The sequence below is a fragment of the Haliotis asinina genome, chromosome 11 (genome assembly GCF_037392515.1).
Source record: "Haliotis asinina isolate JCU_RB_2024 chromosome 11, JCU_Hal_asi_v2, whole genome shotgun sequence".
Lineage (NCBI taxonomy): Eukaryota > Metazoa > Mollusca > Gastropoda > Lepetellida > Haliotidae > Haliotis > Haliotis asinina.
This window is the reverse complement of record NC_090290.1, coordinates 25442803-25470766: the sequence shown is the minus strand read 5'-3', so window position 1 is coordinate 25470766 and position 27964 is coordinate 25442803. Positions and strand designations below refer to the sequence as shown.

The 27964-nt window shown below is 40.6% G+C and overlaps 1 protein-coding gene and 1 pseudogene across 1 annotated transcript; both read right to left on the bottom strand.

Moving 5' to 3' along the window:
* Positions 1–2882: 2882 nt before the first annotated feature.
* Positions 2883–16585, bottom strand: LOC137255659 (vacuolar-sorting protein SNF8-like). Its single transcript, XM_067793136.1, has 8 exons — positions 16420–16585; positions 10106–10156; positions 7538–7676; positions 7119–7223; positions 6475–6547; positions 5942–6083; positions 5529–5603; positions 2883–4683 (listed from the first exon to the last, which is right to left on the bottom strand). Exons 1-8 carry the CDS (start codon positions 16471–16473, stop codon positions 4582–4584), a joined length of 741 nt encoding a protein of 246 aa, XP_067649237.1. The 5' UTR covers positions 16474–16585; the 3' UTR covers positions 2883–4581.
* On the bottom strand, positions 7803–9985 carry LOC137256379 (uncharacterized; annotated as a pseudogene).
* Positions 16586–27964: the final 11379 nt, after the last annotated feature.

Sequence of the window (27964 nt, the reverse complement as noted above, 5' to 3'; positions counted from 1 at the left end):
TGACGCAAGAAAAAAAGTACAAAAAGCAAAACAAGCACATTGCTATTACATGCTCTTGGTATTGTCTTAGAACCCAGTTATGTTTAAGGGCGAACGGTGCACCATATTAACACGTTACACGAGTCTTACACAGACAGTGCAGAATTGTGTCTCCTGGGTTCACCAGCGTTTAAAGATCGCTTGGATGTTTCTCTTGGGATCCTGAAGTTGATAATGAGATTACCAGTCACTTCTGCAATTGGCCAAGGTAGGAATGACAAAGTATTGTTTTGTCACGGCCAACAACAGATGGGACTTCAAAGCTATTATCAACATGCTGACACAATTTGCATGTTCAGTGTTCCATGCCGTACTATTCATTACCTGGGTGGTGGGGTAGCCTCGTGGTTAGAGCGTTTGCACGTCGTGCCGAAGACCCTAGTCCCATTCCCTACATGGGCACAATGTGCAAAACCCATTTCAGAGCCCAACTACACAAAGCGATCTTACGATTACATTAAACCTGTGTAGGAGAGTGGGAGGTTACAATCATTGTTGGGCTGAGACCGCTTTGTGCAACTATACCCACCGTGATGTCCCCGCCGTTATATTGCTGGAATATTGCTAAAAGCGCCCTAAAGACTCACCACTCATTCACAGCTAGTATTTGGGAAAGAGTGGAGTAAACGTATAAATTTGAGGGCAGTCGTGCGTTGATGTCAACATATTGAACCATTTCCCCCTTTTCACAACATATATTTCATAGACGGGCTTTTTCTACACAAACTGGAGCCACTTAGTTCTTACCTCACCTATTTTATTTTTATTTCCAACAGGCAAGGTAGATCAACAGACTTTTCACAAAAGAGAAAACGAAATTGGTATTGGAACGTATCAGACATTCAAATTCTTTCGCAGAGGCGGCGTCGCTGCCAGTATAAAAAAACCCGGGCTTACACGATTTTTGCTAAAAAGACTGGCCAAGCCCTCAATACGGTCTGAAAATAAAGTTTTGCAGCCTATCGTGCTTACACGAAAAGACTGACTTGCTATGCGCCTTTTATTTTCAAGCGCTGGAATACATAAATATGGTTAAAACGGATGAAGATGACCAGTTACAATGTTTAGAACTTCCAGCGGAAACCTAATTACGGTTTTGAGGCAGCACAAGACTAAAACCTGCAAAACGCATAAACGACCATACACGGTTAATACTTAATTAACACTGATACCCGACCACATAATGGATCCGTTAACATGGGATCCAGTGATCCAGATGTCTGGAGCTGCAGGATCCGCTTGTCGGGAACCCATGCTCGAGTCTGGACCTGACAATCCAGATATCAATATCGCGAGTATCGATCTACTCCACTGGGATACAAGGACATGCGTCAACCCAGCCGGCGAGCCTGACCACCCGATCCCGTTAGTCGCCTCTTGCGACAAGCATGGGTTGCTGAGGATCAATTCTTGCCCGGATCTTCACGGGTGATAAGCCTTGAATTGGGGGCTACTACCCGTGGATTCCCCAGACTGGAGGAGGCACAGTCACAGGCGCTCGTGTCATTGCCTGTACAGTGCCTCTTCTGCTGGCCTGCCCCTCATTATCAATGGTATCGCTGTCCTTATGTGAAGAGAAATGTTCAAACGCCGATTTCCTCTTCATGTAGCAGCCAATTGATATTAAACAATTGGACTCTTACTCGGAACATATTTACTGTGTCCTTGTTACATAAAGTTGATTCTTATAATGTCAAGTGTATCATTATATCTGGAAATAAGATATGTTATCCTTTGATACTAAAATGGAATGAAATACTGGTGTATATTTTGGTCGTTTCAAAGAACTGAGCTGCACAAATGTAACCTGCATCTTGAGCAATAAACCGGTCACTGCAAGATGCCCCAATTTTAGTCAACCAAGTCAAGCAGCGTGATCCCCGTTGTCTCTGCAGCTCGTGGAGTGAGTGAGTGAGTTTAGTTTTACGCCGCTGTAAGCTATATCCCAGCGACCTCACGGGGAGGTGGTTGATGCAGCTCCTGGAAAACTGCCGACATCAAATATCGTACGTAAGAATGTTTCGCTCATATGACAAGCTGCGTGCGTGCGTTTAGTTTTAGGCCGCACTCAGCAATGTTCCAGCAATATGGCGGCGGTCTGTACATAATCGAGTCTGGACCAGACAATCCAGTGATCAGCAGGAGCATCGATCTGCGCAATTGTGAAACGATGACATGTGTCAACCAAGTCAGCGAGCCTGACCACCCGACCCCTTTAGTCGCCTCTTACGACAAGCAGCGTGCGTGTGTATGTAACTGCTTGAAGCAGCCAAGACTTAAGTTGTTTTCATAATCCCAGCTCACTGAGATACCAGGCCGCACCAAGTATGAATACCCCAATCAGACAAATTATACTGTGTTCTAACCATTAAATCCGAGCGCCAGGCACGGATCAACAAGTACCTTATTTTAAAGGTCTTTTGGTATGCCTCGCTGAGGCATCTAACCCACGATCTTCTGCTGTCCAGTTGGACGTTCTAACCGTTACACCACTGTCACGGCCAATCACAAGTAACATCTCATACTGCAAGCTATACATAAGTGTCTATAACGCGAAGTTTCCTTGTTCACGGACCCTGCAGCCAAGACTTGAACTCATTACCCAGTGGGGAGTCGGAGTTGTTTTCCTTATCATGACAGGATCCCGTGGGGTCTGATTTAACCTCTCTGTGGTCTGTCCCTACCACCCCTTCGTCACATTCCCGAGACAAGTGACCAGATGGGGTCCTCACCACACAAGCCCATACACGTACACATTCACACTTGTAGACTGTTCACTTCACATGGAACCTGTCACCTTGGTAAACCCCACACTATGGACACGATGACACAACACATCTTCGCAAGGTGCACACTATAATTTATTACATAACTTGGAGGGAAACCTATGTAAGGCGTAGCACATAACAAGATTTAGCGACTGACTAGATTACTCTACACTGCGAGGTACTTATAAACATCCCTCTGTCACTCTTTGAATCCTACGTTTGACAAAACTGGTAGCTGGTAACAATTACTTTGAGTGGCATTTTAGAAGTTGTATAGGTGAAGGCAGTTCTACTGAAGCAGTAGGTAATGTAGGTTTCCGGGTAGGGAAGTTTCCTACTAATTAACTTTACTGATCTTGGACTTGGAAAATAACTCAAAATATACTCTAACAACATAAAACGGAAAAAAGGTATGATGTCAACGAAAATTATTTTGTTGGAAGTACTTCCAAAGACATATTCCACGTCTTCATTTGGTAGCGTTTACTCTCAAAATGTCACCCACAACCACTCAAACAAGGTGCAAAACCCTCAAATGTGGTTGAACCACAGTATGCATGAGGCATATTTTACAGACGCTTCATGTTTTAGACATCATCTCAAACTTGTTCATTGTTATTAGTCCCTGGTAGAAAGCACTGCATTACATTGCACGTAGTTGGAAAATAAGCTCTTTGTAACAAATTTAACATAAAGTTCTGCACTACAACTGCAAGTCCTAAAATAGTCAATAGAGCTCAAAATACAAAACGTGTGTACATCTGTACCATATTTTGACAAAATGATCTTTGATCTGTGATTATATATTAAAGTCTGTGTTAGACAAATACCACACAAATGTCTTGCACATTGACACTATCCTTGCAGCGTTGAAGACCAAAGTCCGGAGTGATTGTGTATATTTCTGTATATTTGTATATTTTTTTATGTTTCTGCTTGGTGTCCCCGTGTTTGAATGATTATGTATATGTCTGTATATTTTATTTATGAAAGCAAATCAATTTTTGGAATTGTACCAAATTTATATATACCAAACTGAATTGCTGAAATAAAAAAAATCAAAATGTAGTGTGTTAAATCGTTTGTTAGATCGAAACAGACTATAAGTTAATCCCCTATTGTTATAGGGATTATCGCGCATCAGTGATTTTTTATTCCGAACAAAAGCATCCGGCAAAGTGGGAACCCCCCTGCATGAGGCATACGAGCTGGTCTCAATTTCTTGAGCTGATCATGACAGATAAAATCATTAACTATCCATGTGATTGCATCATAAAAGATACTTGTTTACCTAAGGTAATGATCATAAAGTTTGGCTAGGGTGGTGATGACTTTTATGGAAAAGCATGTGCAATGTGAACGCTCCCTCCCTAAAAATTTCTGTACAAATAAGTGAGCCGCCATCCCACCCCTGCATGTTATGAACAAAATCAATGACTGACCCACCCCCCTTATAATGTTTAAGCATTACATTTAATTATTCATCTGTACAAAATTGCTGACACTGCAACACCCACCCATCCCACCCCTAAGTACATGTGTACAAAATTGATGATGCCCGCTACCTACCTGGAACAAAATGGGTGACACCCCCTTTTAAAATCATCATCATCATCACGCTATAAATTATGCACAGTCCCTAAATTGAGGTGTAAGCAAGTTACACCTTGATTGTACCCCAGTGGTACTGAACAAACCACAGCCTCCTGTATAGCCAGGAGATGTGGGGTGTAAGTTACACAGCTCATTACTGCACCTCTTCATCAGTCCAAGATCATGTGGCAGTGCATGCTGGAAAGAGACTAGGGAACCAGAACTGGCGATCACCACCCGGGACGTCATCGATCCACGCCAACCCCTCCTTCACCATGAAGTCCTGTCACAAAGACACAGAAGGAATACTCAGATCAGTTAGAATATAATGTTATGTTTGTGTGATTCGAGATATGCAGGCAAGTGAGTACCTGGGACGTGAACGTCTGTCCACTGTACCACACACAAAACTGCTTCAGCTACTACAAACTACACTTGACAAAATAGGGGTTGTATCAAAACTCTTCTGGACTGGCATCTGAGGAAAATTCTAGTTCACTTTACTTTCACTACTGTCAGATTGTAGTAGTTTACTGTTACTTCAACAATTAACACCTATAGGGCTTACAAGCCATAAACAAAGAGCAGGCTAAGAGTAACCGCAAATCGACCAGTGGCCAATGACAAGACATTGTTACACATGAGTGCACACCCACGTCAGCCACCACTGACAGGGCTGAGTATCGTGGCTGTTTCATTTCGAGGGAGGTAAACCCAAGTACAAAATATTGAACTTTTGATTTGCAATTATACGCTTATAATTCTGTTTATTTGTTTTTCACAATCACCAATGCATTTTATATATCATGAACAAGTGATAACGGTGATTTGATTATGTTTGATTTTTTGGTTGCATTTGACCTTTAAGAATATCTCAGGTCATATCTACTGTCATGATTCAGTTATAACATATACCCAAATCATTTATTACTATCACATTCTATTATGGGAAATATTCTCTCTTTCATTTTGAGTATTTTAAGTTGTACAAGGAGGAAACAAGTAGGTCAGATCTATTTGTTCCTCATTATCCAGCATGAGTGAACACATGGAACAGACCGGCCTATTATATCCTGGTCTCCCCACCCCCGATTGTTGCCCTCCCATGACATAATCCCCTCCACATACTAGCGCCCTCCGAGCTCGTTCCTCTTCCCACTTCAATTCCTTCACCAGCTGACTCTTGGTCATGTAGCCTTTTGCCTGTAACATGACATAACAGTGTGACAGTCCGTCACAGGTGACAACAAGACAGTATTGCAGAGATACACTGTATTAAAAATCTAATATAGTGAATGAAGCATATTCTTCAGTATTAATGAAGAGGCCATCAACTAAATCAAGGTCTCAATGTACTAATGATATTCCTGGCTGACTGATCAGAATGCAGGATTCCCAAAGGTACCATAACAAGTGGCTGATAATAACTCAACAGCTACTGATCTCCAGTTTCTCATCACATACGTGACACAAAACATGCTTAGACAAGACTTCAGTAACTGCAAGTCAGATTTCCTTATTGTATGTGAAGGCAGACTTGCCTGTGCTTGTGTGAGTAGAGTAGTGTGATCCATGGTGAGCTCTCCTGGCACAGACTGTATCATGAACGTTGTGCCCATTGGAATGACGGTGAAACCATTGCCGAGGATCTTCAGTTTTTTTATGGCCCTCAGTAGGTCATCTCTGCAAACAAACACCAGCTGTCAAACATTTAGGTCAACACAAGACAAACTGCACAGGATGACAAGATAAAACTAAACTCACTCACTCACCAACCATTCACACATGGCAGTGAAACTGACCCTGCTTCATGAAAATATTCTTAATACACAAAACATTCTTATTATTGGGTAGTCCAGTGGATTTTGTAATTGGCAGACCTTCAATTTGCATTTGAAAGAAAATGTGCAAATAGGAATGTGTGAAGCCAGTGATTTAGTGACAGTTGTCCCAGCCCTTCTCTGCTCTGTCCCTCCATCCATCACAACATCCATTCTTCCCTCCTCCTCTCACACCATCCCCTTCTGCATATCCATGTCTGTATGCTTGTCTGTATGTATCTGCGTGTACCTACATGCTAATGTCTTGTGTGTGCCGTCCTCGTGATGCTTCCACCCTCTCACGCAGTTCCTCGATGCTCACCAGGCCTGCAAATGTGGCACACCAAGAAAAAGTTTAGACCACCACTGACCATAAAATATCTATTTACAAGATAGTGAGAGGCAAAGGGCATCAAACCAGTCTGTTCAGTTCAGTAAACACGTCCAAGCATTCACAAGGCCTTCTATTTCAATATATCCTGAAGCATATGATACGCCATGCCAGAGAAAAGACTGGCATTTCCGTAATGACTCAATAGTTGTGGGAACCCACTTGGGCAGGGCAGGGCAGGGCAGGGCAGGGCAGGGCAGGGCAGGGCAGGGCAGGGCAGGGCAGGGCAGGGCAGGGAGAACAGTATCACAGTGGGGCACACAAGACAAGGACTCATCACACTGTACCCATGTGGGGAATCGAACTAAAGCCTTTGGCATAACGAGCTAACACTTTAACCACGAAGCTACCCCACCACCCCTAGAGTGCGTGAGTGATAGCAAACAAAGAGCAAGAGAATTCCATGACAAGATAAAACTGTAGATAACTATGTAACTTAGTATACAAGATTGATGAGAAATATTCATGAACCATATTTGTCTGGTAAAGGTTGAAAAACTGACTCACCTCCATTCCTGTGACTTGTGGCTAGACAGACCTCAACAATTTGCACGCCCAGTTCATAGTAGAAATCTCCCACTCCCAGCATCTCCGCCCAGAAACCCTTGCTGGCTGTAATATGATGAGCATCTGTCAGCATAAATCATGACAAACCTAACTATCTCCTGGAACTGTAAATGGATCAGCCTCCTTATTAACTCACACATCAATACTTACATGCCAGAGGGTCAAATGCTATAGTGGCACTCATCTCCTGGAACGGATCTCCCTCCTTCACTCACACACGAGTACTTCCATGCCAGAGGGTCGTCTCCAGTGGTAGCACACATCTCTGGTAGCGGTGGACAGATCTCCCTCCCTTACTCACTCACTCATACACAAGTACCTACAGAATGGATTTACCTCCCTCACTCACAAGTACTTACATGCCAGAGGGTCCACCCCAATAGAGGCACACATCTCCTGGAACTGTAGACGGAACTCAGGGTCCTTCTTGATGTCACCTTTGTGCTTCGTGGCAAAATCCTCCAGATTCTTCTTGAACATTTCCATCTGACTTGCCATCTGACATATTGATTTGTGGACATGATTCAGTGTCAAGCTTTTCAATGTTTATCAACATTCTATATGAACCATTGAGGGTTACAATAATCTCAGTTACTTACTATACACTATTATCTTTATTGTCTGTCATAAATATGACCTACTAGTATGCACTGTGAGAGAATTGAGCATATTTATGATGTTGGTGAGTCTGCTCATCTTATTACAGGGCCCTATCATCCTGTTGCAAGGCCTACTCATTTTTATGGGCATGATTATAATAAAGCAGGGTCTACACATCACCTTCCTGGCCCCACTTGTCTTATTACATGACCTATTCATCATGGTGCAGGGCCTACTCATCTTGTTGCATGGCCTACTCATCTTGTTGCAGGGCCTACTCATCATGTTGCAAGGCCTACTCATCATGTTGCAAGGCCTACTCATCATGGTGCAGGGCCTACTCATTCTTAATGGGCACAATCATCATGTTGCAAGGCCTACTCATCATGTTGCAAGACCTACTCATCATGTTACATGGCTTGCTCATCATGTTAAAAGGCCTACTCATCTTGTTGCAGGATCTACTCACCTTGTTGCAGGAACTACTCATCTTGTTGCAGGGCCTACTCATCATGTTGCAAGACCTACTCATCATGTTACAAGGCCTACTCATCTTGTTGCAGGATCTACTCATCTTCTTGCAGGGCCTACTCATCTTCTTGCAGGATCTACTCATCTTGTTGCAGGGCCTACTCATCATGTTGCAGGGCTTACTCAACATGTTGCAGGACCTACTCATCATGTTGCAGGGCCTACTCATTCTTAATGGGCATTATCATCATGTTACAGGGTCTACTCATCATGTTACCTTGCTTGCTCATCATGTGGTAAGGCCTACACATCTTGTTGCAGGACCTACTCATTTTTTAATAAACATGATCATCATGTTCGTTGTTGCTGGCCAGCTCTTCATGTAGCAGGGCCTACTTGTCATGTTGCAGGACCACTCAGACATAGATCTTGCTCACATCCTTTAATACTTTCATGTAATATCGGCTAAAACTAGACCCTCATGACAGTACAAAAAGGCTATGTTGCATCATGTTGCAAGGCCTACTCATCATGTTGCAAGGCCTACTCATCATGGTGCAGGGCCTACTCATTCTTAATGGGCACAATCATCATGTTGCAAGGCCTACTCATCATGTTGCAAGACCTACTCATCATGTTACATGGCTTGCTCATCATGTTAAAAGGCCTACTCATCTTGTTGCAGGATCTACTCACCTTGTTGCAGGAACTACTCATCTTGTTGCAGGGCCTACTCATCATGTTGCAAGACCTACTCATCATGTTACAAGGCCTACTCATCTTGTTGCAGGATCTACTCATCTTCTTGCAGGGCCTACTCATCTTCTTGCAGGATCTACTCATCTTGTTGCAGGGCCTACTCATCATGTTGCAGGGCTTACTCAACATGTTGCAGGACCTACTCATCATGTTGCAGGGCCTACTCATTCTTAATGGGCATTATCATCATGTTACAGGGTCTACTCATCATGTTACCTTGCTTGCTCATCATGTGGTAAGGCCTACACATCTTGTTGCAGGACCTACTCATTTTTTAATAAACATGATCATCATGTTCGTTGTTGCTGGCCAGCTCTTCATGTAGCAGGGCCTACTTGTCATGTTGCAGGACCACTCAGACATAGATCTTGCTCACATCCTTTAATACTTTCATGTAATATCGGCTAAAACTAGACCCTCATGACAGTACAAAAAGGCTATGTTGCATCATGTTGCAAGGCCTACTCATCATGTTGCAAGGCCTACTCATCATGGTGCAGGGCCTACTCATTCTTAATGGGCACAATCATCATGTTGCAAGGCCTACTCATCATGTTGCAAGACCTACTCATCATGTTACATGGCTTGCTCATCATGTTAAAAGGCCTACTCATCTTGTTGCAGGATCTACTCACCTTGTTGCAGGAACTACTCATCTTCTTGCAGGGCCTACTCATCTTCTTGCAGGATCTACTCATCTTGTTGCAGGGCCTACTCATCATGTTGCAGGGCTTACTCAACATGTTGCAGGACCTACTCATCATGTTGCAGGGCCTACTCATTCTTAATGGGCATTATCATCATGTTACAGGGTCTACTCATCATGTTACCTTGCTTGCTCATCATGTGGTAAGGCCTACACATCTTGTTGCAGGACCTACTCATTTTTTAATAAACATGATCATCATGTTCGTTGTTGCTGGCCAGCTCTTCATGTAGCAGGGCCTACTTGTCATGTTGCAGGACCACTCAGACATAGATCTTGCTCACATCCTTTAATACTTTCATGTAATATCGGCTAAAACTAGACCCTCATGACAGTACAAAAAGGCTATAAACAAACTTAGGTGGACAGATTCTGCTGAAGGACGACATACCTGAACAACCTGGTCCTCTGCCAGCACTGACCCCTTGTCTTTGTATCTGGCCTGAGGAATACAAGGAAACATTGAAAACATTCTGTTAAGACATTTTGCAAAGCTCATCATCAATACATCCTACTTTAGTACTTATGTATTTGGGACTAGTCTAGGGACAATAACAGATGTACTCCAAAATCAATCTGCCATCGTAAAGCTAAAGCATCAGTACGTGACATTCCTAACAGTGATTTCATTATACAGGAAAGTGAGCCCCCACTGGCATCATCACTTTGGTTCTAAAAGCATTGAAGGTGAAAAAAAGACACTGGAGATAGGCACCTCCAGTGAACATGGTGAAGATTACTCCCTCCTTACAGAGCTTTACAAACAGAACCAAAACAACTTACTGTTTAGAAATAGTCATGAAGAATATTACAAAAACAATGAAGCATGGCACTATGGCTTGTGGTCACGTCACTAAATACTAAGATGAGATAACTTTTAAATGCATCTTCTGGTGATCATTTGCTCAAGTATATTTTTTTTATTTTTTTTATTTTTTTATTTTTTATTTTTTGTAATATCCAAACAGCAGTTGTTATACTGCTCAGCTGAAGATGTTTGTTTACATCATACCTGTGTAACTGGAAATGAAAATGCGGCCTGCCATATTGTGATGACACTATCGTGTAAATACTTTTGTCTAGAACCTCTGTAGCAGTTTAATGCAGGCAGAAAGCAACAAGTGATTATTGTGGTGCGTGACTAGAATTCAGAGTCTCTCAAAGTTGGCTGAGCCCATGAACATATATTGGTGTAAACAAACAAGTGTTTACAGTAAATGTCGCATTCTATCTTAGTAAGATGTCAGTGGTAGGATGTCAGAATTCTCAATATATCCAGGGTATACGTTCCAATAAGCCTCCAGTATACCCTGGATGCATCTACTGCTTGGCCCGATGAATTTATTACCTCCCTTTGCTGGCTCCGTATTCTCACAGGAGCCAGTAAGCTAAGCCACCGTTACAACCAAACTTGCCAGTGTAAATAAAGAAAGTAGTTGTACTGCGAAGGTTTGTTCATAGTGCAACTCAGATTTTGGCAAATCCTACAAACTGACAGGTCCAAAAAAACATATACTACTCTAAAGAATCCAAGGAACACCTAGGTTTTTTCACGCTAAAGAAAACACATATGAAGGGATGAAAGCCAATTTTATTGGGGGGTCATGGTCAATACATCCAGAAACTAAATCACATTAATGGGCCATCTTTTTGTTGCAAGGGGCGATAACTTTCCTTTTGAAATGATATAAGCGACGGTCCAACTTCCGGTCTGGTTCCGGACTCAAATTGTGCCGCGACAACTTACTACATGTAAAGACAAAAACCAGCAAACGCGTTGCCGTGGTCACCTTCATTGAAAAAACGATCGTTTACGACGAAAAGCCATTAACTGACCCATGTTTCACTTTGATTTTTAGTTTAGAAAGGCATCGTTTGTTTAATTTCCATGTACAGTACGAACTGACACGATATAGATAAAAACAGAAAACGCAACGAACACTCGGTATATTGTCACGGCATATCCTACAACAGAACATAAGGCAGTGCAAGTCTTGGATGTCGTAGCATCAATGACAATTCTTTTCATATGTTATCAACCCCTTTGTTATTTCCATCGGTAATTCATAACAATTGCCGCATTAAAATTCTACAAATAGTTCCCATACTACCACCAATCTCAATGTAAACAATCCGAGATACTTGGAGATACACCTCCAATCAATGACTATCCCCTGGAAGGTCTCCAATTTGTGATTATTACACATCCCTGACAATTGAAGAAATTCTGTATAGAATGTAACAGTTAGTCAGAAATACTAGCATATCAATTACATTTTAAGCAGCTGTTCCTCACTCATCTGAATCCATTTTGGTTTTAATTCTGACACTACTGTATATTTTTATGTATACTTATAAAAGTGCTATAGGCCTATTATCCAAGCAGTTATTCAGTTGCATCAGAGTCATTATAGTTGGCAATAAAATATTTACCCCTTATAAAATAAGTCCATCAGTCAGCGTTGTGAGTCATTTTACATATGAGAATTCATTTATTCATTTCTTACAAAAAAATAACTTGAAGTTCTTAATATAAATAGTCATATACAGAGATTTGTCTCAACAAACAACATATAATTCTGACCTCCCAAGAGGATGTGCATGATATAGAATTACACATGTGTTTCTTGTTTTGATAACAATATATTGTCAAATATTTCGCATGACAGACCATATATTATCTAACTTTAACTTTGTTTGATGATTTTCATTCAACAGTTATTAAAAAAAGGTTATGTAGGTTTGTTAGTTATTAACAAAGAAAATGTGTTTAAAATCAAATGTTTTTGATGACATGATTCAAATTTACCCCATATCATTCTTTGAAGATATGTTTATGCATTTATTTATATTTTTACAAATTTAACAGATAATATGTACAATGGCTGAATAAAGTCGTGCATCTGTAATTTATTACTAAAGTACACATGCATCATCGTGAAGAAAAGATAGAAATACAAAACTGAACAGTGCAGCTACAATTTAAAGTGGGAAAAGATTCAGACTTTATTTACATATTTGCGTTAAAATTTGAAAAATCAATTTACTTTGTCAAAACATGAACAGCTAGCTCTAATAAATACAATATCAGCCTTTTCCTGACTATCATAATAATCTGATTATTGTGACGGCAAGCTGTATGTAGACACATTAGTAAAATGTAAACCTTTGTTGCTTCAACACTTAACAGTGCCATTTATTATACTAGAGATTGAAATTTATAATCAGTATGAATATATGTATTTTTTTTAGTTATGCAATAAAATACAGAATTTGGAAAGTGCCCTTGAATATGTACTTATCCTAATAGTACTACTTCTTCTGTGTCTGAAATATTATATTCAATAAATGAATATTTTAATATTATTCCCTTTTATTAAAAATTAAGAAAAAATACAAAACATTTTAATCTATGCCCAAAATTCAGGATAAATAAAATGCTGCAGAAGTTTGCAGTGTTTTATGCATTATTTATCCATTTTGTGATTTTATATTTCATGCATCACAAACAGTTACAGACATAAAAAAGTAGATTTTAGTTATGCCAATGTATATCATATTTTTAAATTGCATGGCTACATGTAGGTGATGATTGACATAATTCGTCCGTTACTGTTATCTTACAATTACGTGACCGTTGTTTCTAACTTCTCTCTCTACCTGCTAAACATTTGTGTTATCAAAAATCTAAATCCCATCTTGTATGAACCGATGAAATTTACACAACATGACTTTCAGTGTTTCTCATATCGAGCACCCCATCAGCTCCTCACCACAGTTACATGAATGCAGCCACATCGACTGTAATACTTTAGCGATTTGAGGACATATACAATGAAAATACATCGCAGTTTTAAATGTGTGGTAATGAAACATCTAGTGCCAAACTTAACTTACCAATTGCAAAACGTCAACAAACCAACAAAACATGATGATCAGCTGATTCCACCGTCTAGCTTCGAACTGCTATTTCTCAATACATTCTAGAAATACATGTATAAGCAGTCATGACCATCCCAGGTGTTTCATAGAAAATTGGAATAAATATTTCAGAACATAATACTTGCTAGATCATCTTAAAAGGAAAAAGATATGTGGTTTATGCAACAGCGTGAACATTCCCGGTGAAGGTGAAGGCTATACTGGTTAAATGTCTCTAAGTTTAACAGTAACACGTATGGCTCACATCACGAATACGACATGTCAGTTTAAGGTTGGACGGCCTGGATCAGCGCACCTGGCAGATTAATGAAGAAAGATTGCCCATTCAGATCAAACACAAGCAGTCAATAGGCACAATACACCTTCTAGTTCTTCTGTGAATGGGGTCACTTTCAAAGCCATATGAACTAGAGTTCTCTAGTACTACATGTGTCCTCCTCTGCTCTCAATGCAGGCAAGTAATCACAGGCACAGAGTAAAACAAGATTCACTCTTGTTTCAGGAATTGGGGTGGATGATTGATCCTTACACATTGCCCCAACACGTCCTACATGTGTTCAATGTCACTAGACTGGATGAATAAGCCAGCCACTACTTAGTGTTAACTTTGTTTAGTTGCAGAAAGACAATGACTACTCTCCCACAGTGTTGTCGAGCATTACCTCACTGCTAAATAGCTGCTTGACCAATGGCATTTAGGGCCAGAATAACGACTGATTGCAAAATGACATGTAGTTCCTGTAACCTTATGGCAGTCAGATTACCTTGGATGTGATAGAGAGGAGTGCGGTGACCACTGCTGAAGGCCCCCTACACCTTAACTGAACTTCTATGTCGTTCCCTAACATTTACATCAGCATATCTCTCACCCACATGTCTGTACACAAGAATATGGCCATCACTGTACTGCGAACAAAATCTAGACCTGTCAGTGAAGGACACATGATGCCTGTTCCAACACAAATGGCATCTGACCCATGTTAAATGGTTGACTCGGTGATGCGGAAGCACTGGTGGACGTACAGCTTGACATTGTGACCTCAAATGTCTGCATTTCAAAGGAGACTTCTGAGGGCGTTTGCAGTGGAAGTTCTTTGCTGTAAGAATGTGATAGCGATGAATATGTCCTTTCGACAAGTTGTAATTCGTGGACAACCAGGGCGGTGTTGTTCACAGACTTCTCCAGTAGTTTGGAAACAAACCCAGAGAAACCAAGGGTCAAACATTAACTCTTCTCAGCTGCCTCATGTATGTCAATACCTTCCTGGATCCACTCAATAGCTTCCCCCTATCAGCAATGCTGAGACAGCAACGCTGAGGTATGGTTTACAACGTGTGATTGATCTGTATGCCAAACGTTGTTTATAAGGAAAATTTGTACACGATGTTCAGGGAGATTTGCATTATCACGTGCACTGGCAGGTTTGGGTGTATTCGTTTTATCATCTAGATAATTTAAGAAGCCAAAGTGAGTTGTCACTGATACGCTCAACTTCGCAACATAGACACGTGATTGGAGAAAGGGAGCCACGGGAGGTAATATCTTCATAAGGTTGAGCCATCGATGCATCCAGGGTATCAGCAGTGTGACACATGAACTTCAGTTTTACTTCACTATCAGCTGTTGGTGTAAACTGTTCACCATACTGTTTGTCCGCATTTGAGCTATCATGAATATTGATGTTGTAGCCCAAAGCTAACCTGGACACTAGGGCTGGACAATATAACTGGTTTACCAGTATTAACCGTTTGAAAACGACACATATTGCAATACGATGATTGAAAACCAGTGTTTTCATAGGCATTGGGAAAAGTTTATAACACTCAACAATCTTTGGATATTTCCATTTATAAAATTGTTCCTTTCCTTTTTCATTTCTGCCAAATACTATTTACAATTTTATTTTGTCGTAGTTAAAAGTTTTCATTAAAGCTTAATCAATCATAGTGATTATTTGTGTGTTCTGTGTTTTGATTTATAAATCCAGCAATAACTCAATTATAAGAAAAATCCTTCTTGCAATATATTGCAATACATATTGCAATGTGAAAATTCTCTACAGTACCCACCCTTACTGAATACTGTTATGTGGATGGCTCCATCTTGAGATGATAGCAAAGTGTGGCCTACCTACTGCACCACAAACTTTAAAAATATGTCAAAATACTCTTTTATGTAAAAGTAGATGGTGAGAAGTTGTGGCGCTTTTTGGGTAAGGTGCTGCTTTAGTGTCAAAGGCAGAAACATGTGTTTTAAACATTTTATAATGATGAAGGTTTCTATAATTGATGATTTTCATGTCCCTTGTTAAGTGTTGGGTACGCGAATATTGATCAAGCCTACATGACAGACTCTGATTTAATACATAATTCCGTTTCATATTGTTTTAAATTAATAGCATGTGATTAGACTTAAGTGTCTGGAAGAAGAGGCAGTCTACGTATAAGTGCGACATAACCATGCCAATTGACATTCATGGCAAAATATGCTGGTAATGTGGGAAAGGAATATTAACAAGAATACCCAAAACATGCCAAATCCGACCATGGCAACCAAATGAGGCAACTCCGTAGATCACAATAAATACTTTGAGTAATACTAAATGTAAAACTACAATGATGAACATATGATATCACACCAGAGACCTATTATATGGTCTCTGCTTACACTGCCACTAGTGCCTCTGTATCATACTCATAGGCATAAAAACGTTTGGTGTGACTTGCAAACCGCGACATTCAATGTAATCATTCAAGCCTTACCTCCGCGAGGTTTTTGTTTTTGATGGCAGCTATCCCGGGGCCACGCCGACGCATGGTTACAATGGAAATCAGTGGCTGTCGTTAGTAAATGTCTATCAGTAGAGTTGTCAATGTTTGCCACCGGAAACAGGAACCGACTTATTTATCAAAGGTAGACAACTCTTGTCGTCACGGATGCCGCTTGTGACATACAGAAATTGTGGGTTCATTATTTACTCAATTTAGGCGTTCGAATAATAAGTATCAGAGATACTACTGACATATTTATTGTAAACAAATACATGCATGTGCCTGTCACAGGTAAACTGGTGTATCTGTATGTATGTTCTGCTTCATCATACTTCACTCCTGTCACCTGAAATAACAATTTAACAGGTGCAAGTCACTCAGATGGAAAGCAGCTAAGAATGTGTTTGTACATAACTAATTCAATTTTATAAACAAACACCTATGCATTTGTCTTTTATTTACCCCACACACCCCACCAAACTTCATTAGTTTGATTCAGCTTAAAATGTAACATAAATTGTTTCTTGAAGTATTTAATATACAATCAATCAAAGAATCAATTCAAACCTTATTTCTTTGCATCAGCCTATATAAATACAGTTTCATACATACAACACAATGTGCGCACGCACGCACATATACACGCACACATCCACACACATGTATAAAAATACAAAACAACTTGATATGGATCAAGCAGAGTACAGACGATGTTTTTTTTTTTTTTTTTTTTTTTTTTATTGTTTGGTGGGTGGGTGGGTGCGCGCGTGCGTGCGTGTGTGTGTGTGATGGAGTAAGGCTGCCAAACGGCTGATCGCTTCGACATTTTAGACCTGTCGTATACAATTATGGGTATAAACAGAGTAATAAAACGGTTGCCATAATGTCTTCTTTGTTTGTGTCAGTAATTATATCCCAAAAATAAAACGTTTCTGTACAAAACCCCAAATTCCATTATTTTTATCATAAACCAAACTACACCAAATCCCACTACTTTTATATTTTTATCATAAGCTAAACTGTCTCGAGGTTTCTCCATTTATAACCGTTCAAGAAATATCATGGCGAAACGTGTACCGTCTCATTCTGCAGAAGGTTGAATGTTCTTGTTTGAGATAAGCCAAATTAGAAGATCTTAAAGGTCACATGCAACCAAAATATCAAACATAATTAAAACACATTTATCACTTATTCATGACATATAATATACATTGCTGCTTTTAAAAAAACAAATAAACAAAATTATAAGCGTACAATCGCGATTCAAAAGTGCAATATTTTGTACTTGGGCTTACTTCCCCCGAAACGAAGCCCTCGGGAGACCGAACCCAGTCATAGCGGGTGGATATGCATTCAAGTGTAACGACGGCTTCCGATTGGCTGTTTCATTTGCTGATATGCTGAGGGTTCATTGTGTGTACAGAAAGATGAACTGTTTGATGGGCATGTTAGAAGTATAGCCAGTCACAAGAAAATAAGATTCTTTATGGATAACAACTTCTTTTTGTGTACTTGATGCGTCGTTTCAGTATGGATTCATATACTGTTGTCAAACAAAATCATATACACTAAAAGAAGTCGTTATCCATGAAGAATGTATAAAGAGATGTTGGGTTTGGAAAATACATGTTCTCTGAATTTTCGTTCGATCCAATAAAAAATTATCTCAGTAGAGATGGTGAACTGGAAACTGTCGTTCGTCCAAGTACAAAGCAGGACTTGCAGCCGACAAGATTTTGCACCAGTATCCGTCAGATCCAGTCATCCTAAAAAAATGAATGTAGTTTGTTTGCAACCCACAGACATAAAAACATGTCATGTGTATCACACGTGCCTAATTACATAATATGGCAGACACGGGACTCGGGTGCACGAGTCATAAATCATCTTATTTTCTTTATGTCGTATAGTCTGATAGGTGTTAAGTTCAAATTGCACTGGTCAATGATTGAAGCTGTGTATTGCATGTTGTCTTTAGCAGACAGGCAGACAGACATATAGGTGTGAATAAACCAGACACTGAGCTTTCTCTGTGACAGAGACTGCTTACCACAATCAACAAGGTTTTTTACGTAACGAGTAGATTATGTACTTGTTTGTGTACACAACCAAGGTTAGACTACTGCTCACGAACTCAGACTCTGTTCATGCATACTGTTTCAAGCTCCGCGAACCTATTCACTGCGCATGCGTTATGGACGCAGCGCAGCACAGCTATTGAAACCAGTTTTCCCCCCAGCGCTGGGGGGAATTTAGTGAAGTGTTTGAACTCCGATTTCGCGGGCTTTTTTTTCATCGCGTTTTTTTCAACTTTATAGGTTGAATTGGCATTTTTTATGATTTGTTTCGGTAAGTGCATACCGAAAGGTACCAGAATCTGCAAAGTTGTGTTTTACGTTGCATGTGACCTTTAAGGGTAACAAATCCGTCACTGTATATATTATGGTTACATCGAAGGTGAATTTCTCCAATGACTTGGGGGAACCAACTGCAAACCCCATGCAGATTTATTGCACGGGAATCATGCATCTTGTTTGTTTTTCAGGCAGTGTTGTTTTGACTTTCATATTGCTGAGTGCGGCGTAAAATAACCACTGAATCAACTACTCACACTCATAATCATGCGTAGTCCCCGTTGGTATAATCATTACTATTTCGGCATTGAAACCACTGGGGGTATCATAGGCAACCTTTAATAGAGTATAACTATTACTCTACATGCGTAGACTAATTAACGCACTGCGCATGTACACCCCTAATATGCCGCAATGTTCGACAGTCTGCAGTATTTTTTTCACACATATCATTATGTAAATGCGACATATGCTGACATTGAAAACTGTCGCTATGTCGTCTTTAGGTGAAAAATACTTCAAAGCACGACAACGCGACAAATGGCCAAAATGTCATTTTGACCTTTTTTTCATTTTGCTGCTCGTTTGACCCTTCTTGGATGACTCACTCTCCACTGCCCATGTAAACTTGTCACGAGTGTGCCAAAGGCTAAATCATTTCAATGTTTCTTCATTTATTCATACGATCTATAGTTGTTTCAATACATGCCCAAAGTGCACAGAATTTCTATCACCTTTGGACATGTGAAGAACTGGGGTAAAATAGGCCTTCAACAACCCATGCTTGCCATAAAAGGCGACTACGTGCGACTACACGGGGACACATGTCATCGGTTCCCAATGGCGCAAATCGATGCTCATGCAGTTGATCACTGGAATGTCAGGTTCAGACTTTATTATTTACAGACCGTCACCATATAGCGTGGATATTGCTAAATGTGGCGTAAAACTAAACTCACTCACTCAATGACTCACTCATTCCACCTCCTTTGTCTGTTTAATGTACTTCAACAAACATTCGGTGTATCCTCTCTTATCATGAGCCCCTCCGGACAGGACCCTTAATTCTCAACGCTATCAGGCGGATTTTACGTATATACATGACACTGAGTATAAGTCAGTAACCTTGTAGAACGTGGCGTATTGGCCCTGTGTATAAGTCGGTAACCTTGTAGAACGTGGCGTACTGGCCCTGTGTATAAGTCAGTACCCTTGTAGAACGTGGCATACTGGCCCTGTGTATAAGTCAGTAACTTTGTAGAACGTGGCGTACTGGCCCTGTGTATAAGTCGGTAACCTTGTAGAACGTGGCGTACTGGCCCTGTGTATAAGTCAGTAACCTTGTAGAACGTGGCGTACTGGCCCTGTGTATAAGTCAGTAACCTTTTAGAACGTGGCGTATTGGCCCTGTGTATAAGTCAGTAACCTTGTAGAACGTGGCGTACTGGCCCTGTGTATAAGTCAGTAACCTTGTAGAACGTGGCGTACTGGCCCTGTGTATAAGTCGGTAACCTTGTAGAACGTGGCGTACTGGCCCTGTGTATAAGTCGGTAACCTTGTAGAACGTGGCGTACTGGCCCTGTGTATAAGTCAGTAACCTTGTAGAACGTGGCATACTGGCCCTGTGTATAAGTCGGTAACCTTGTAGAACGTGGCGTACTGGCCCTGTGTATAAGTCGGTAACCTTGTAGAACGTGGCGTACTGGCCCTGTGTATAAGTCAGTAACCTTGTAGAACGTGGCGTACTGGCCCTGTGTATAAGTCAGTAACCTTGTAGAACGTGGCGCACTGGCCCTGTGTATAAGTCGGTAACCTTGTAGAACGTGGCGTACTGGCCCTGTGTATAAGATCTGGCTGATATGGTCAGTCAGAGAGACCAATCAGTCGGACGAGACTGCCGAGATCATCTACAGAAGTGGACGGATTGTGCGACTAGTCGGGGTGTCGACCAGGGCCACCAACTCACCAACGACTACGTCGACGATGAAGAATCGCCGTCCGACTTCTGAATGTGTGTGACTGACAGAGCGGGTCTCCACATCGGGAACATTGGCTACTCGATACAGATGTGCGTTCTTTCATGTGTTTACCATTTCTACCATTATTAGACCAAGCAATAATAAACATTGCTGCTACTGTCTCCAACTCAACAGTTGACTTTATCGTCCATCTGTTGTCCACCATCCTGAACTACCTTCCGAGAGCAGACACAACGAACGCTCTTGGACAAATGGTTGGCAATGACCTCATCCACTTCATATGAACGCGTGAGTTCAAGTCAGTGAGGCAGAATATTGAATGCAACATGTGTTATATTTGGGATAACACTTTTAATGCAAAGTGCATATCCCAAGTACATGTTTGGGGTGAATCCCATTCGTGGTTCCAATCCACACTCTCATAGTAAGGCACTTAGTTGCTAAAACTCAGAGTTAGCAATTTAACCCACTCAGCCACCGCTCCCCCAAAATGGAAATTTGACAACTGGTAGTAGACATACAGTTTGAAACCTTCTGGCAAGTATACCCTCGCGCGATTCCCATTGGCGAAAGCTATGTTCTCTCTACATTCCCGCGTCCAAGCAAACCAACAACCTGGCGTCACCTTGTTTGGGGTAATAAGCAACCTCATCTTGTTTTGACCTGTTCCTGGAATTCCCAAATGGGCAGCGGCGTGTTTATACGATTATGAAACTAAAGTCACATTATAGGAGGTATGAGTGAGTCAATAACAACGAGGTGTAATGACCGTGTCTTCTTGATGAGGGAGAAAAGCCAAAAGTTATGCGTGTGCAAGACGTTTAAATTTGATAGTGAAAAACTAAGAAAAGTAACACATGGGGAAAAATAAGAAACTGATAACAAACTGAGCATTTCACATGTATTTGCAATATTATTGTTTCACACATTTACCAAAACTGTCTCCATATCCAGACATAGGGACGTCCGGTCTCTTACAGCTGAGGCCAGCTTTGCACGGGCAGGACATGGTGTAATGGCGGGCGATAGGAGAATACTGGGACCGGATCATGCACCAATCGGAGCTCTCGTCTTTCAGCGCGTCGCATGTATGGGCGTAGAAAGGATCCAGTAATATCTGTCGTTTCTTGATAATTGGTGAGAGAACACAGCACTCTTGCTGCTTGCAGTCAGCGTTGGTGCGACACTGATACATCATGGACGGCGTCGTCCACGTATCACACTAAACATAACGACTGCTTGTCAAAAATCTTTCGGATACAAAGAAAGAATGAAAACTCAGCATGACTAACAAAAGAAATACTGTAATTATTGAATCTTCGCGGCCATCCACATATATGTTCCAGAGCAGACATACAAAGTAACTGTACGGATGCTCTTAACTTTAAAAAGTAAATTCTGTTGCTAGAATGTTCTCAGACAGGACTAGCACATATCGCTTGGAAGGACCTCTAAACTCTTTAGTTTTTGTAACAGTAAACAGAGAGGTTTTTAAGAAAACACTGCTCAGATATTCAGGACGACGAAGTAGGACAAGAGAAATGACAAGATTGCCGATGCCAAAATGAGGAGCTCCTTTCTCGAAGCAACATTTGCTAAGGTTAACTTTAACTCCCCATTCTTTAACATTGCACTAAGGTTATGTTACTGACTTACGATCACCCAAGTGCTTTGTGAAACAAGGCCACTGAAAGACGTTTTATCGAGAACACGTTGGTCAGTATCTATATGTAATCAGTCGGAACTCTAGTCCTCAAGCATTACTGCCCTTTTAAACGTCTTGAGGGTTGTTCCACAAACGTTACATGTTTTACTTGGCGATACTTACAGCAACAACACCAAGCACAACCGCAATCAAACACACAGTCTTCATACTGGCAGTCTGACAGGTATCTACAACTGGGACATCTGAAATAATGTTATCTTCAAACATCTGGTAGGCTACACAATGACTTCTTGCTACACGTTCTTGCAGTCAGTGAATGGTTTTCAGCCGTCTTCCAGTTACGCGAAAATCATTCGGCCATAAAGCAAACCACTGGTATACCTTTCTTCGGTTGCGGTCCTCAATAGGGAACACAGCGTGGGTTGGCTCACACTTTCAGACTGCCTACTGACTGGCAATGTGCAATCATGAATGCATGTTTACTGCCACTCTTGGCATTTTCCAGTTTTCTGATCATGAAGATTTGAAGACATCCAGTCGAACAAGACGAACCAGCTATTGACATTAGGCCTAAGTACCCCGTATGGTCCGTTTGGTTCAAAGGCAGGCTGATGAGTTACAATCTAACTGGAAAAAGTATAAACATAAAACACTCGTTAAAACGCTGATCATAATCAAAACACCATATCAACTCTGTGTTGTTTTTGCAGAATTTGTGTCCTAAAAATAAAAAAGTTGTTTAACAGTCTATCATTAAATACTGACACCGTTCACTTTCATCGTAACCGAATCGCGTGGACGTTGCCTAAGATGTCAGCATCTTGTTTGTTTTGCAGGCTTTGTTGCTTTGACTTCCATATTGCTGAGTGCGGCCTAAAACAACAACTGAATCAACTTCTCACTCTCATAATCATAAGTAGTCCCCGTTGTTATAATGATTACTACTTCGGTATTGAAACCAAATGAGGTACCAGTACCAGAGAAAGTGTAATCCCAAATTAATCCCTGGCTGAGCAGGTTAGATGGCTGCTTTTGGATTCTGGATTTTGAGGTGCCCAGCTCTAAAGGTGGGGTTCAAATTAATCCAGGACTCAACCCAACAAAAAAGCTAGAACCTGGGCTATATATTCTCGAAACGTTCGTAACCCTAAGAAGTAGTAACTTGGATCGTACGTAATGTGTTACAAATAGGCCTAAGAAGTTCGTGGGGCTACGAACTTTCGAGAATTGCTAGCCTGCACTTTACCTAAAAAGTGTGATCCCACTTTTTGGGGTACTCTTTTTATCACTGCATATGAGAGACTTCTGGTTATTCATAAACGGAACACCATTTAAAAAAAACAAAAAAACTTGTGGTTTATTAATACCAAGTGCTCAAAAGCCGTCTGCTTCTCTCTCGCATGCAAACGAAACCGCAGACAGGTTACGTAACTCTGTCGCCAGAACCCATAGAGGGAACGAATTTCAGTTCAATGTATAGAAAATGTGTAGAAGCTCGTCATTTTGCTGATTTTTCGACGTCATCAAAAACATGTCAAATTGTTGTATTGCCGTCAATTGTTCCTTGGGGTAAGGTGATGGTGTCACTATGCACAGATTTCCACCGGACCCCGTAGTTTGTGCTTAAATTGGTTGTTAGTGTGTGCGAAGTGAGCGTTGTGGAAGCCTGAATACTACACGTCTGCATCATAACACTTCAAGACGAAAACAATGATCCTGTTGAAAGCTACGACAACTTAATACAAATAAAAATGAAAATATTAAAATTACCTATTACCTTGTTCGAGGAATGTATCCATCAATATCCACAAAAACGAGTGATATATGATTCATCTGCAGATTTCCCAAGTGATGTGTCTTTTAACAGTCTAATATACGAAAACGTGATGTATCGTTTCAGGTTTTTCACATTGTTGTATAGTTTCATTGGTTACCCAAGATAGCACACCTGGCAACTAATTGCATAATGTGCGTCATTCTTTTTAAAAAGTTATTTAGTTAGCCAATAATGAGCAATCAATCAGTGTATTGGCGGTTAATCCTTTGAAAGAAGGGCGTTGTTTTCACATAGACACAGACACGACAGAGTGTATTCTGTATAGATTAGTAAACTCTACCTTTTGACAAATCCCCCATTTAAATCCGCATAAAACTAATTAATCAGTCAGCGTGTTATCGGTTAATCCTTTGATCGATCTAGACATAAGAAATGCCAAATGGGGGCCTTTGTCGGGTAATCTAAGTGGCGTTACCACTAATTATACCTGTTATAAATTCATTAAAGGTCACATGCAACGTAAAACACAAGTTTGCAGATTCTGGTACCTCTCGGTATGCACTTACCGAAACAAATCATAAAAAATGCCAATTCAACCTATAAAGTTGAAAAAAACGCGATGAAAAAAAAGCCCGCGAAATCGGAGTTCAAACGTTTCACTAAATTCCCCCCAGCGCTGGGGGGAAAACTGGTTTCAACTGCTGTGCTGCTCTGCGTCCATGACGCATGCGCAGTGAATAGGTTCGCGGAGCATGAAACAGTATGCATGCCCAGCGTCTGAGGTCGTGAGCAGTAGTCTAATCTTGGATGTGTACACAAACAAGTAATTAATCTACTCGTTACGTAAAACAACTTGCTAATTGTGGTAAGCAGTCTCAGTCACAGAGAAAGCTCAATGTCTGGTTTATTCACACCTATATGTCTGTCTGCCTGTCTGCTAAAGACTACATGCAATACACAGCTTCAGTCATTGACCACGTGCAATTTGAACTTAACACCTATCAGACTATACGACATAAAGAAAATAAGTTGATTTAGGACTCGTGCACCCGAGTCCCGTGTCTGCCACATTATGTAATTAGGCACGTGTGATACACATGACGTTTTTATGTCTGTGGGTTGCAAACAAACTACATTCATTTTTTTCGGATGACTGGATCTGACGGAAACTGGTGCAAACTCTTGTCAGTTTCAAGTCCTGCTTTGTACTTGGACGAACGACAGTTTCCAGCCACGCAGTAGTTTACTATCTCTACTGACATGATTTTTTATTGGATCGAGTGCAAATTCAGAGAACATGTATTTTCCAAACCCAACATCTCTATATACATTCTTCATGGATAACGGCTTCTTTTCGTGTATATGATTTTGTTTGACAACAGTAAATGAATCCATACTGAAACGACGCATCAAGTACACAAAAAGAAGTTGTTATCCATAAAGAATCTTACTTTCTTGTGACTAAAATGCCCATCAAACAGATCATCTTTCTGTACACACAATGAACCCTCAGCATATCAGCAAATGAAACAGCCAATCGGAAGCCGTCGTTACACTTGAATGCATATCCACCCGCTATGACTGGGTTCGGTCTCCCGAGGGCTTCGTTTCGGGGGAAGTAAGCCAAAGTACAAAATATTGCACTTTTGAACCGCGATTATACGCTTATAATTGTGTTTATTTGTTTTTTAAAAGCAGCAATGTATATTATATGTCATGAATAAGTGATAAATGTGTTTTAATTATGTTTGATTTTTTGGTTGCATGTGACCTTTAACTGAGTATCAATTGATTGATGACAAATAACGTGTAGGTTTATACCACCTAACACGGACTACAACCCAGCGACACCAAGTGATTTTGACAGAATCGTCTATGAAAACAAGGGTTGTAACTCGAAAACTAGGCAAAGCAGGAGACAAAACTAAATGATGGTAGATTGTGAGAACATATTGCTTTCAATTTTTCTCAACAGCTTTCGCGATTTCAGGTTTGTACAAACCTGTAAACGAAATAGTTTAACCCCTGAAATGTAGATGAATACTGCACAGCCCCTCATTTCTATACCTACAAGTACGTCACGGAGACGCGCCGCTCTGATTGGTTGAAATTTCGTTTGCAACTGAGAATCATGCACTGTTGACAAAAAGGTCGATTTAAGTTAATTAAAGGTCGAAATGAGTAGTTTTAATGGCGGGGTCTCATTTATAGCGATGTCAGCAAGTGATTTTGTATTTGTACCCAACTAGAGTATGTGTGATCTTTAAGAAGAGGTTCATAGGATGGTGTGTTGATACAAACACACAAATGTCACGAATACTTAAAATGACCTCTTGTATTACCAAGGGACATTGTCCCTCAAAAATTTGACAGACTAGCAGGGCTGATGTCACTACTTGGGATCTGTAGCCACGGTTCTGTTGTCTTTAGTCAACAAGCACCAGAGATAATGTACAGTCACTGTTCACATTAACACGGTGTGACTGTACGTGGAAGACAACGTATGCAGTATTGTAGTCTGCCTGGAGCAGATAACCAACCAAACATCCATGCTCTCGGATGTAATTGTTTACAATCCTGGTGTATAGATATACACACCGTAACTCTCCTTTCAAACATGCCAGCAATTCTGCAAGTCCCAGTCACCATGGTTATTCAGATACAGAATAAACCAGAGGTAATCCACCTCTCTGTAACGATGTGGGACATGGAAGAAGAACCTTCATCCTGCTAGTTTGCTTACATTAACAATTTGCACTGGCAAAGCCTCCCTTTGGTACACCCCATAAAGGTGTTGTCTACAACATTTACCCACTCAATCTGCGTCACAAGACTGTGCCTTAAAATCTCATCAACATGTGTTGTATTTCTTCACAAACGATGTGCTGTTTTTATCTGTTTATTGATGAAGTGTTGTTAACAGACAATGTAGGTAATTGTTCAATATCACTGCACTGGCCAACTCTCTAAATACTGTTGTTCCACCCTCTATGTGACACATCAGATAACGTGCAGCAAGCTTCCATACCGTGCACTAAATAAATTGTTCCAATAAATTATTTCTTTTCATGACACTCGCAAGGTTCCAGATCATTTTTCGAAACTGGGTGTTGTAAAAGTGGTTTACAAAAACAGACAACTCGCTTTTTGTCAATGGCAAAGCATCTGTGTCTGTGTCAGCCTACATCATCTTATTATCAAAATAATGACAAAGGTTTCAGGGGTTTCACAAGGCGTCAGTCCATCACAGTGGCTTAATGCTTTATAAGGTAAACACACTCAAAGCTAATACTGAAAAGTACTCTATATAGTTACACTGTCAAACACAAAAAAGCTGTGAAAAACTACTTACAATTGTTATTCCACTTAAATCTGACATGGGTAAAAGGCAGTTCTGGCCAAGGCTTAAGTAACGTTTAGCATTCCTTAAATTTCTTGCATATACAAATCCCTCACGAAATGTAGGTCATAATGACCTGGTACTAAAAGTTGGTCACACAACTGATATCACTCCAATCCACAGATTTTGCAAGGCATGGGTGACCCTCACCTTCACAGTTCACATCAAGATCAACATGGTGAGGGTCACACCCAAAAACCTGAAACACACAGACTCTACAATGCTTCCTAATTAACCATGTAACCTGACCTTGGTACTTCCACAATATGAGAATGACAGAGAATTTGACTTTCAGTTTGACTGCATGGTCAGTAGATTCCTCAGTACAAGCTGGGCAGCAGAAAACACAAATATCAGGTC